Genomic DNA, 13574 nt, shown 5'->3' on the forward strand with positions numbered 1-13574 from the left:
TTTCATGACCTGAAATCTGTTCTACATATTTGCTATATATATATTTGCTAAAAGTTTTTAAACTGCTAAAGCAAATAACATTTATCTGAGATCCAAAACAGATATGCAACTGGAAGATGCATGAACGGCTCTTCTGTGGGCTTTTTAGGTGCAAATACCAACTGGAGGAAGAGAACCTGACTTCCCTGGGGCTGCAGGGAGTTATGCCTTCCCTTACATACCATTTACAAATTTAAATCACTGTTCCAGAGCTGCTAGGTGCCTTGTGGGAGAAATATACAGTTAACATACTTATCTGTCTTCTTCCATCTCAGGGCAAAAAAGCAGCTTGTGGGACAGAAGGGCCAAACCCACACTTCCCTACCTTCCACTGCCTCGCGCTATACTTCGTCCACATCCCTGGTAGAATCGCGCAATACGGGGTGGGTTTAGATCTGACGTCGCTGATGACATCACGTTCATTTTTTAAAATTTTTTCATCAGATTTCTGCTATAGCGTTTTTTTGCTAAATTGCTACGGGGAGGCCACACCCCTATGATGCCTGTGATTGGTTAATGTTATTCCATGCCTTCTTCTTTGAAATCCATTGGACCATTATTCTGGTGGGCTAATTTGAACTGATATTTAAGGTGAGGGTGATCCAAACTCTCCAAACGGGTAGACTAATTATTTGACGCTTGAATGTAATGTTAGAATGACGGATTTCCGCTACAACGGTAATTTCAACAGTTAAAAAAAAATTAATTTTAACAGCCACCGATATTTCCGACTGTCCGGCATCCTAAAAATGACACGGAAATGGAAATGACGCTGCCCCTTGATGTCTCTGTGGGGATTTTGGAGCACCAGGATGTGCCGGGATTGTGCAACAATGCTGGGAAAGTCCCCTTTAAAAAAAAAGGGAAAGGGTGGGCAGGCAGGCATGCTGCGGAGAGAGTGGGAAAGCTTGATAATTGCATGGCAAAGAGGGATGGTGTTCCGGAAAGGCTGCAAACACGGAAGTGGGGTGGTTTGAAGGGGGCGGTCTCCTTGTGAAACGCTTCTATTTGTCCACATCCACGGTGAGACCCGCGCAAGAGAAGCGTTTGAACGCATGACAAATTCGTCTGAGGCGCAACGTGAAAGACTAGAGAGAATGGCGGGATTGAGGTAAGAGTATGTGAACAGCCCTCTGAGAAGTGAATAATGGGCAGGAAAAAAGCGGAAAACTTGAGACGTGTGGATTAGGCCAAGGTTGAGGTCAGGGAAACAGCACAGAGAAAAAGGTTAAACTCACAACCTTGTGTTGTGGCCCTGACCTAAGTCCCTCCTCCATGGCTACTATTTACACTTTAACAATTGCAGAATGTCTGTTCATTTATCTTTTGGCACTACATAGAGTTTGGCCTGAGCAACACAGCAACAGATCTTATCCCCTGCGCTATCTCCAGGCCAGCCATCTAAAATCTCTTTACTTTTTATTTCAAATGATCTGATAACCCAATGGCCTTGGACAACATCACACTAATACCACCTTCTTAATTCCATCATTTCATTGAAGGTACTGCAGCCACAAAATTTGCCACAGCCAGCATTATACCAAAATCAACTAGCAAGAAAGCCAAGGAAGCGGAACAAGCATTAGAAGCAAACACAGGGTGAATCCAAACATCTCTCAAAGTGACCACCAACATGCAGTCAAAGAAAATATGAGCCAACATTTCAACTGCACATGATTCACAAGGACACAGTTTAAACTACTCCTTGGAATCTACCCATCAAAACAGAGAAGGAAAAGCAGTTTACCTAGTCAAAAGGAAAGGCATCCAATATTTAGGGACAGTCAATCTATAAAAAATAAGATGTAAAAGCAAGCACAATACCAAAAAAATAAAGACAAGCACACTCTACGAACCCTAGCAAGGGCTGGCTGATGATCTAAGGCCTCCAATGCACTATCCAGACATAGCTTTGCAGTACAAGGGCCAACTGATAACAGAAATGCAGTGAACAGCACCAAAAATAGAGATTTTAGATTCCAGACTTTGTCTCCATTGTGAAACATAATCAGAATATTGAAAGGAAATGAAACCAGAAGCTTCCCTTTACGAAGAGATGGAAAGTCAGCTTCTGGGCTTGGCATTTCCTTGCTCCATCACCCACTTCTAATCAGAGGGCCACAGAGACATTGCAGTGGGGAACTCGATTAATTTTCCAAAGGAAAACTTTAAAGTATTGATCAAAAAAGTGATCAAGCTCCATATATAATCTCTTTCAAAAATCTAATTCTAGGGACATTATATTGCATTATAAGATATAGTGAGCTATGTCTTCAGTGGTACCTTGACAGCAAATGCAAAATAAAACTATGATATTATTTGTAAAAGTAACAAGTCTATGTAATTTAGTCATTTATATAATGTAACCAGAAAATGTAGTTCTGCATTATAAACTGATATTTCATATATTTTCTGATCATTATCAAGTACCTTATATTTCTGAAGATAATCATGAATAACTTTATGCCCTACTACATTTTTAATATTTTCCTCATCTTCACTAATGATGTTTTCCATCAGTGAAATCCAACTCATGACTTCTGTGATTGCATGGCGAGAAGGAAGTTTGTCCATCTGGAGCTGCAAAGAATTTAGATTAATGAAATTCAAATAAAATTCACATGAACTTTCATCCATGCAGAAAAACTTGATTTTATTTTGCCCAGTCTTTAACACATACAAAACAATAATGTGTAAGTTTCTGGCTGAGAATATTGATCACATTAAAGAGAACCGGTGTCCTTAGTTGACAGATTTGTACTCTAAATTATTAAAAAGGCTGAGAAGTGGCAAGATGGCATCTCTGATTATCAGGCACCTAGAGTTTTTCACCTTCTCTAATCTTGCTTCAAATTGCATAGCCTGCCGCCCTCATATAAGACAAGTAAAGCAACAAGAGTGGATTATTTAAAGGTTAGAATTTTTTTTGAAATTGGGCAAATTCCTTTATGAAATCTGGCAATGAAAACAGATGCAGTGTTCCAGATGAAGCTTTGTAAGCGCATAGATTTTGGATGAGATGCTCCTATTCATACAAACAACTGTGCAATTGGTTTTGTTCCTCAGATTGGAATCTTAAGCATATCTATTCGGAAACGTCATAACTTACTTCCAAGCAAACTGGCTAGGACCAGGCTGTCATCATCATATTGTTCACTTCTTTTGGACCAATACATTTGTTACCAGAGGAGCATGATAGCTGCTTCCACTTTGCCCAGCCCAACATTGCTCTGGTGGCATCAGTAAATGGGATCTACCTAAATGTAGTGAATAGCATAGTTCTTCCCTACGCTTCCTTTCCTATGGGCTGGAAATACAGGAATCTGGTTATATCTGAACTTTTGTTATACACTATAACCTTACACTCTTCTGGCATTTGTTGTTTCTTAGCCAGATCTCATTCCAAGTGACAGCACATTAATGGAAAACACAGTTCCTAGGTGCTAGTGCAGGCAGTTGAGCACTATAAAACCCTGCTTACTGACCCTATAGGTGCTGGGAATTAGCCACTGAGGCTGTTGTGGCTACTGGGACTAGGCCAAGAAAACAAAAAATTTCCAACTCAGAAGCCTCAAACTCGATGAGGTCCCATCTTTCCAAGACTATGCATGGACCAGTGGCGACAACAGTAAAAAGAGATGCACGGCCCTTACATGCTAATAACCAAGAGCACGGCACAGAAATAAAGAGGGAGGCAACATCAGTGTAGCAGGATTTGTGAACGGTGTCCTGAGAAAGAAACAATCTGTATGAATAACCATTTTTGTCGGGGGGGGGGGGAATGTTTTTAAACAAAATCTCTGTAAATTAGTTTGCAGAAGCCCTGCCCCCAAATCTAGAAGTCTCTCATTTATTTCAGTTTAAATCTGCACAAACTTCTTTAGAGTTACACTCTGTGACACGGATTAATAACTTAGATGATACACCCAGGATCTGCCTTACCTGATGCAGTTTTTCTTGCACTATAGGAATCTGTGTCAGAAGCTCAGTCCATTGGTTGTCAATCTGAGACAGTCCTGCACGCAGAGCTGCAGTATCCACTTTCTTCAGACGGAGGAGTTGGTTTCCCGTGCTCAAAACAGCAGACTTCTGGGATGACTTGGCATCAACCTCTTTTGAAAATTCCTGAACAAATTATCATTTGCTATAACTAAATTATAAAAAATATGTTTGGCAAGAAAAAATGTTGCCATTGTGTACTGTGACTGAAAATGCCTAAAATTATTATACTATGAAAATTAAAAGCACAGTATTTTAGTAAAACAAATATGATAATTTCAGTGGGAAAAAAACCATTTTAAAGCCTAAAAGAGACATGATAATAAATACGCATACCCTGTGTTTCTTTTTTGATCACAATGATTTCTAGAAAAACAAATTAATTACAATATATTGTAAAGCTGGGTATGCAAAATATTTCCATTGCCCAAAATATAATCAAAATACCGTTATGACAGTAAGTGCACACTTAGCAAGCTGACACATGAAGATGGTTCACATTAACATTCAGACTTACCAAAAAAGCATTCAAATGATCTCGGACCATTTCCAGTTCTTGAGGGACTGTAACTGATTGCTGGGTCCAGAAATCTAGCCGATCCATTGCTGATTGCAGCCAATGAATTAGCTCAGCCGATTCACTTTGGTATCTGTATGCAGGATAAAAGATAATAATAGATCATGTCTTAACTTAAATACTCAGCAGTGTGTTAAGTTGAGATACTTCATTACAGAGGTTCACATAAAATCTTTTTATCACCAAAATTTGTACAAATTTCAGAGCAGGTGGACTCCATGGTATCTTTTATCTAAAGTTCTGTAATGATTTATACAGATCTGCTTCAACATATGAATGTCTTGGCGCACAAACACATCTGATTAAAGGCTGATTGCAGCCAATGAATTAGCTCAGCCGATTCACTTTGGTATCTGTATGCAGGATAAAAGATAATAATAGATCATGTCTTATCTTAAATACTCAGCAGTGTGTTAAGTTGAGATACTTCATTACAGAGGTTCACATAAAATCTTTTTATCACCAAAATTTGTACAAATTTCAGAGCAGGTGGACTCCATGGTATCTTTTATCTAAAGTTCTGTAATGATTTATACAGATCTGCTTCAACATATGAATGTCTTGGCGCACAAACACATCTGATTAAAGGCATCTTGGTGTCTGCTCTTTTCTGTTATTTGATATGGAACATCTCCAACTGGGATGCAAATTACTAAAATCTCTTACTTGAAACTAGCCCACCCCAAAACAATGCTTCTTCAGAGTAAGAGAATTATGGGCTTTAGCTTAATAAACTGATACTACAATTAGTGTAACATACACAAACTTATAATGGGGAGAACCAGCTGTTATGCTGACAAAACGTTACAAAGCATGCTATTTTGCTACAGTTGCAGTGATACTACACAAAAGTAAATAATCACAAAGGCTAAAAGCTAGTACTAGAAATATGCATTTGAATATTTAATTCAAAATTCTGTTAACAGATAACAGAGCAAGCAAAAATACATGTCTTGCAAATGTGTTAGAAATCAAAATGAATCTAGAGAATTCCTTTAAAGATTTTTGAATGGGAAAAACCCTTATTTTAAAGGCAAAAAGATAGATGAAAATAAATTAGTATAGAAGTGAAGCATGCCTTTATTCAAATTCTTTGGTACTACCTTGTCCAGTGTTTAAGGATAGTTTCCAATCTATGTAGTTCCTTGGTGACTTTGCTGGTTTTACTTAACCAGTGCTCCCCTAGTTGGTTTAGCTGAGTTTCCAATTCTGAACAGGTGACAGAAACCAATAGTCTTTTCCCATCATCCAATACCTGGTAAAGTTTGGGCTGGTACTCTGTAAGGCTAGATTTCAAATGCTGTAATGAAAAAGGGCAGTAAGAGGCAGCTTTGATTTCACCCCAGGGTTGCCAGCCCCCCTTACCATCAAAGTGGGGGATGGGGAGGTGCTGCTGGACAGCTAGGGGGCTCCCTATTTTACATGCACGTGCTCCAGAGGCCCTGATAACATCACTTCCAGTTGAAAATCAGCTTTGATTGCGACCAATTTGTCCCCGTTGAGACCTGGTTGCTTCCAGCTTTCAACTGTAAGTGACATCATCAGGGCCTCCAGAGAGTGTGCACCATTTAGCCACATGCTCCAGTGGCTCCTAGCCTTTCCTCCCTGGTAGCCTGATGAGCAAGGCCAGGGGGAAAATGTGGAGTCAGGGAATTCCCCCACCAGGGAGTTGGGCCTTTCCTAACACTTGCTATCTTTTAATTGGAGAAGAAAAACTGAGAACCTTTCTGCATGTGCTTTTGCATCAAATCATAGTCCCTTCCAAGAAAAAACTGGGTAGACACTGCTTCTGAAAACAGGATGTGAGACTAGGTGAACCATAAATCGGATACTTTTCGTACATTGCTACTGAGAGGGAAAAGCAAGATCTTCGCTATGTACCTGTGGAGCTGGCATAGCATAGGAGCTAAGAGACTGAGCTGTGGTCACTGCGGTCCCTGGTTCACATGTTATTTCTGTCATACCCTTCTGCAAACTATGTAGTCTCACATCTGTAATCTGAAGATGATAATACTGACCTAATTTACAGGACTATTCTACAAGATAAAATCTCAGGTGCCCTGGAGTATTTCCATGGGTTGAAGGAAATGCACTCACAGTGCATAACTTTTTTTCTCTCCCCTCTCCCTCTCCCTCAGCAGCCTGAAATGCAGGAATTTGAAAGGTGTTTCAGGCTGCTGTGGGAGGAGGGAGGTGAGAAAGTTGCATATGAGTGCTTAGTCTTTTGCCCATGCAAACAGTCTTGGGGGATCTAAGAAAATGTCTCAATTGTATTATAAAGTGTAATTATTGTTATATTGTACACTAGTAGCCAGTAACTTAGGCAATACATTATCTCAGATAAGGGACTACACAACAGCAATTTAAGTGTGTAATTAAGACCTGAAAACAACCATAATTGCCTGATAAAGTGCAATCCGATCAGCAAGTCCTTCTTCAGACTCCTCTACCAATCCAACAGTAGGAATGCTAGTTTCTACAGTCTCCAGCTGTCTTGTGAGTTCTTGGAAGTCCTTATCAAGATGTATCCAGGTCTGTAAAACATTCACACATTTAAAGCTGACTTGGTTTCTTAGTGATTTCCAAATACATTCTCAAATGAAAATTACATACAGTTGAACTGACTGAGATAAGACATCTCAAGTGCATCATACAAGCAAAGGCATGGCATTCTATTTCATTCATATTACTTAAAATAAAGGTAACATTTTGTTTGAGATAAACTGAACTTTATAGACATTGCAGGGAAGTCTACGCAGTTCTGAAAATATGACCCAGTAAATAAAACATTCATCTGTGGCACAGAGGCAAATGTTTGACTAAATACTGTGTGGAAAAAGTAACAATAGAGGTATTTATTTGCTTAATTTATTCCCTGCCTTCCTCCCCAATGAGGATTGAAAGAGGCTTATAACATCCTCCTCTTTTTCGTTTTATCCTCAGAAGTACACTGTGAGGTAGGTTAGGCTGGAAGCATGTATAGCAGAGTGGAGACTTGAACATGGGTCTCCCAGATCCTTGTCCAACACTTTAACTGCTACACCACATTAGTTCTCTGTTACTTTCTGACTCCTTTACTTCCTTGTCGTTCTGCTGTTATGGATTTCATGTCACAAAGGTATCATTAGATGGGTCCATCAGGCCTACTTAAACATTAAATACAAAGTTGCCAACCTCCAGGTAGGACCTGGAGATCTCCCAGAATTACAGCTGATATTCAGATGATAGGGCAGTTCTCTTGGAGAAAATCGCTGCTTTGGAGGGTGGACTCTATGGCATTGCATCCCACTAAGGCCATTCCCCTTTCCAAACCACACCCCCAGGTTTCACCCCCAAATCTCCAGGAATTTTCCAACCCAGAACTGACAGCCCTAAATACAAATGCATGCAATAAAATTCCAGTGACCACTTATGACAGAAAAATGTTTTCAGAAAAAGGAAGAAGGGAATTCACAAGCCTTCCTCCACCTGCCACTTTCCCACTGCAACTGCACCTTCAGTTGCTTCTCCTCGTGGAGCTTGAGAGAGAGAAAAGTCAATTGATAGAAGGAATGGTTGAAGAAAAATCATGGGTAAGGAAACAGTAAAGTACTCTCTTCCTGTCTGCACAAAGCAATCTTTTTATACTATTAAAAATGCAATTTGCATGCTACGTTTAGTTAGTTCTGGGCATGGAGCAGGGGTCACTGGGATGTGTGTGGGGGGTAGTTGTGCATTTTCTGCACTGTGCAGGGGGTTGGAGTAGGTGACCCTGGAGATCCCTGCCAACCTTACAATTCTATGATTCTAAGACATTTTCACTGCTGTATAGTATAGTTTTGCAGTCAGCAAGAGATAAAGTTAAATTCAGTTGACCTTTTCAGGAAAGTAGAAAAGAAAAATAACATAGAAGTTCTTACCTCTAAAATATATTCCATCTCCACTCCCCTCTTATGAGCCTGTTTTAACACCGCAGAGGCTTGTGCCATCAGTTCTACATGGGACTGAGTTTCCTTTACAAGAGCAAAACTGCTTATCTTCCTAAAAAGTGTTTCTGTCACGATCATGTGTGACTCCAGTCCCTGGAAATATTCCTGATTTCAGAAACCAATTTAAAAAATTATTTTTACAAATGGAACTTCAGTTACTTAAAAAACCCTTAAATGTGATCATATACTGACAAGATGTAAGCCACGCATCTGTCCAGAATTTGACTCTCCATACCCTTCTAAGTGCATGTAGATCTGCTTAGGATGGTACTGTTAATCTTCATTTATATTATGTAATTAATGATTTCATTATGACAGATATTAATGCATAACCTATTCCTGACATGCATTTTCCTTAATTGTACTAGACAGCCACCTGGACTTTAGAGAGTAGCCATTTATATTTGCATTCTTTATTTTAAATGTACTAATTGCTACCAGTTCCAGAGTAATGCTCTCTGCAAGAGATTACATTCATAATGTAATATAAGATAAATGACTGAAATAGAATGTACACATTCTAGGGAAAAAATCCTATGACCATTCAGCACAAGGGTCTCCAACATGGTCTCACGGGCACCATGGTGCCCACCAACATCTCTTAGGATCAGGGTGAGGCCTCTCCTTCTCTCTTGATCCTGTGGCTCTCCTGGTAGTGCTACCACCACCCCAACTAAACAGGCTTTTCCTTTGCACCAGCTGTTGGGGAAACTGGTGCATCTCTGAGAATGTGCAGTTTCAATACATTTTTTGTAGAGGACCATGGAAGCAATATAAAACACAAAACTCAGAGAAGCTGCTCTGAGGTAAATTTCTCTAGAAATCTCTGATGCATCCTACCTCCATGGCCGTGAAAGAAGGACTGAGGGAGGATCACTTACCCCTCCTCAATCACACAGTGATTAGGGCAAGAAGATATTGGTTTGCATCATGGAGAAAGCTCTAGAAAATCTTTCAAGTCTTCATCTCCACAACCAGCCTGTGAGTTGTGGACAGCATAGAGCCAGCATGTAGGACAGCACAGAAACTATGAAGATGACATGATCTCTGCAATAGTTTAAATACTACTATTTTAATAAGATATATGTAGGTGGGTTTTACCTTATGCTTGTCGAGAAGTGTTTGGACTTCCTCTCTAGAGGAAACAATCATTTTTTGGTCAACTGCCATCTTTTCTTTGCCAGTCTCAATGAGGTCAGCTAGGTCCTGCAACGCTTGTTTATACTGACCCTTAAGGGCTAGATTCTGATTCAGTCCACTACGTCGGGATCCTATGATCTTTATCAACTCATCATACATATCCTGGCATGGAAAAAGAAGGAACAACAATAATCTTTCTTCCAGTGACAGACAACCTACATTGTATGGGACATCGTATCTTACTGATTTTATTAGTTTTTATTGGCCCAGATCATTTGTAGTTGTTTTGTGGCATTGAGCCTATTTGAATTTTATGTTGGTTTCTTTTATTCTTTCTGATGCTGCTATGTGTTTTTATAATCTTTGCTGTTTATACCACTGAGATATTTATTCTTCTTGTGATTATTTTTATTATTGATGCTTTGATCTATTTAAATTGTATTGCTTTATTTTGAACACACACAAGCTTTCCTGCGCCTTTTTCTGGAGAACTGACTAACAAGCTAAATAAGAAAAAATTGTAGTTTGAAAATGAAATGTTCTAGAATTATTTTTTTATAGATCTTGTGTCCTATTAAAAGAGTTACATTAATATATAAACAAAGAACTAAAAGTTTTGCTGAAGCAACATTTAGAAGTTCTTTTAAATGGATTTCTTACCTGTAGTTTTGATAACTCTTGCATGGAAAGTTGATCTATCTGTAGCTTATCTCCACGTTTCCTTAATTCACTGATTGCTGCATCTAGCTCTTTTAGTCCATCTTCTGCTTGCTGAATAGCCTATATAAGAATTGATTACAATAATTAGGTGTACTGTCATTAAAAAACCCTATACTATCTGGTCCTTGATGTTGTCACACAATATATATGTATAGGCTGTTGTCTCAGTAGCATCTTCGATATTTAGATCAGGGCTGCATTCAGACATTGCAATAAAACTATGGTTGTATTGTCGAAGGCTTTCACGGCCGGAGAACGATGGTTGTTGTGGGTTTTCCGGGCTGTATTGCCGTGGTCTTGGCATTGTAGTTCCTGACGTTTCGCCAGCAGCTGTGGCTGGCATCTTCAGAGGTGTAGCACCAAAAGACTGAGATCTCTCAGTCTCAGATCTTTCACTGGAGATCTCGGTCTTTTGGTGCTACACCTCTGAAGATGCCAGTCACAGCTGCTGGCGAAACGTCAGGAACTACAATGCCAAGACCACGGCAATACAGCCCGGAAAACCCACAACAACCATCAAAACTATGGTTAATTTATTATACCTTGTAACAGTCCATGGTTCCTAAATCCCACTTAACCTACTGCTGGTCCCCTTTCCCACCTCCAAACTGAATCCCCAGATGCTATCTGAAGATTATAGGCATTGCTATGCTACTAGAAAAGTCTATCTACATATGCACTCCACTTGCTATTAATCAGCTGCAATAAATGGCAGAGGAACGGGGGAAAGACAACAAAGCAGTTCACGGCAAGCCAAGCTTCCTCCTCCTTGCTCCTGGCAAAGAAGCATAACCAAACCAATTCCATTGCTTGTGGGTCAACTGTTAAGAAAACAAAGAATAAATCGATCATGAGGAAAAGCCCTCCATGGTCCATTCCCTTTCTGACTAGTTATTACACTGAATTCCTGAACTTCTAAATTCTGAAACAAAACAAATTGTTTACAGCTTCATTTTTTCTCTTGTTTTTTCCTGTCTTTTAATTTTCTACTAACAAGGAGAAAAAGTCTCTAAAGCACATTCATGCTGGATGTAGCATCAGCAGCAGGGAGAGGGCATGGAAAGAAGGCAGAAGAAAAGAGAATGTCCTTAGAAAGCTCCATCAATAGCTGGATGCAGCTGGAGCAGTATAAACAGTGGTTTAGAATCCCAGTTTAGCACTAACAAACCACAGTTTTTAGGCAGCATGCATTCAGACATTCTTCCTGTATCACACCTGCCATTTTCTGAATAGATAAAATTTTACTCTGCAAAGGCAGCCCTTCATGACGGTGTTAATTTTTTCATGCAAAGCATTCCTCCCTTTGCCTCACTACTATATTTTACATTTTTCATGATATGTTGGACCAAGTGGAAGGAATTTCCATTAGCAGAATGGAACTTCCTCATCTCTCTGATCTCGCTGCAGACCAGGAACCCCCAGGAACAGCATAAGAGGCAACTATGCAGAGAACGAAGGATCCAGCAAAAAAAAAAAAATCCCCACTTCTATTAGTGCAAACCTATCACTGGATCCAATCCAGTGCATCTTTATTAGGAAACCACTGGAACTCTTCAGGGATGCGGTCATCATTGTTTCTAATGGTAAAAGGGCTTCCCCCTATTATGAAAGCAGATACCCACAGATATGTTAAGAGAATTCGCCAAGTATATAAAAAAAATTAATAAAAAGAAGAAAAGGAGGGGGAATCCAAAAACAACTTGATAATACTTTAGAGGCATGAAATGTTGAGAGTAGTTAGGCGTCAGTTAAAGAAAAACAGAGTGTGTGTGCAGAAATTAATCTGCTCAATCCTTTGAGAGCTTGTTGAATCCTGAATGAGGAATTTTGGGGGGCAGAGGTTCAAAGTGATCTTCTCTCCTGCAAAATACTCACAGACCCCCAGATTATTACTCTTATTTACAATCAAAAGCTCGCTTCCTTTACCTTTTATCAAGTCACATAACATTCAACATGCCAAAATTCAATCCAACATCCTTACCTCTACTTTCCTGGTTATAATCCTGTGACTAATTAGTCTGTTTAACTCTTATGTAGGTCAGCAAACAAAGTACAAAATTTATGTCAAATTCTGCTTGCGGTTTGACACCAGAAAAGCAGACAACGATAAAACAATTTACTGGATGAAATGTGGCTCCAAACATTCTAGCACAGTTCTAGGAAAGTCATGTCACATTTACTCCCACATAAGAATATTGAGACAGTGTTTGAAGGTCAGGCATTGCTTATCTCTACAAAGGAAGAGTGGGACAATGCCTGCTCTTTGAAGACTGTTCTGTGTGCAATTCAATGCTATGCATTACACTGGGACTCTTTTTCATATTTAGTAAAAAAAGAATATGGTAGTACCTGCATTTGTTCTGTTTCAGGCTGTTCAATGGCTTTAGCTAGCTTCTGCAGGACAATATACTTGTTATCCATCAGGGATGTAAACATCAACTTCAGGTCATTCTGTCAGTGAAAAAATGTCAGGTGAGATTTTAAAATGATAAAATAATTTGCAACAACCAAACGTTGGTTTCTTTTATCAGTGACTTGAGTATCAGTACACTGGAGGTTAAAAAAGGCTTTTGCCAGTAAGCAGCAATTGAAGGAAAAGGGATCCAGCAATGTTACTGCAGCCCAGTGTTTACTCTTAACACTGCTAGTATGTCAGCCTTGTCAGTATGCCAGTATGTCAAACATGCATCTGTGGGACACTGAATTAGCAGCCCTGATTCCTCTCTCCCACCCACCCTGCAATGGTTCCCCATAAGGGCACTGGACCCTCTTTGCAGTCCGTAGTACAAGTGCTTTTGCCTACGCTTCTCTGCCTCATGAACTGCCTTTGATTTCTTTAACTATTCATTTGTCTAGAGCAATATGGGAAAAATGGTGAAACGGATGCATAAATTCCATGGGCAGTGAACCAGATTCAAAGATTCTTCAAACCTCATGTGTATATATGTGAAAGCTTTGTGTATGTCTCTGTGTGTGTTCACACGCAGGTGACCCCATCAGACCTACAGGTCAAAACAACATCTTCACAGTAAGATAAGTTAAACAACATAAAATGAAAATAATAATGTAATAAAAAATATACAACAGTGGCTGGAGTATCCAACTAGGACCTGGGATACACATGCTAGAGT

At 39.5% G+C, this 13574-nt stretch overlaps 1 protein-coding gene across 1 annotated transcript in view; it reads right to left on the reverse strand.

Moving 5' to 3' along the window:
• Positions 1–13574, reverse strand: part of SYNE1 (spectrin repeat containing nuclear envelope protein 1) — a 471821-nt gene that overhangs the window by 154426 nt on the left and 303821 nt on the right. Inside the window, exons 100-108 of the mRNA XM_055002895.1 lie at positions 12793–12894; positions 10384–10503; positions 9685–9885; positions 8515–8688; positions 7018–7149; positions 5719–5915; positions 4556–4688; positions 3982–4164; positions 2470–2619 (exon numbers count right to left, since the gene is read on the reverse strand). Of these exons, the coding sequence (XP_054858870.1) occupies positions 2470–2619; positions 3982–4164; positions 4556–4688; positions 5719–5915; positions 7018–7149; positions 8515–8688; positions 9685–9885; positions 10384–10503; positions 12793–12894 (1392 nt within the window). The remainder of the gene's footprint in view (positions 1–2469; positions 2620–3981; positions 4165–4555; positions 4689–5718; positions 5916–7017; positions 7150–8514; positions 8689–9684; positions 9886–10383; positions 10504–12792; positions 12895–13574) is intronic.

This window comes from Eublepharis macularius, chromosome 1 (assembly GCF_028583425.1).
Source record: "Eublepharis macularius isolate TG4126 chromosome 1, MPM_Emac_v1.0, whole genome shotgun sequence".
NCBI lineage: Eukaryota > Metazoa > Chordata > Lepidosauria > Squamata > Eublepharidae > Eublepharis > Eublepharis macularius.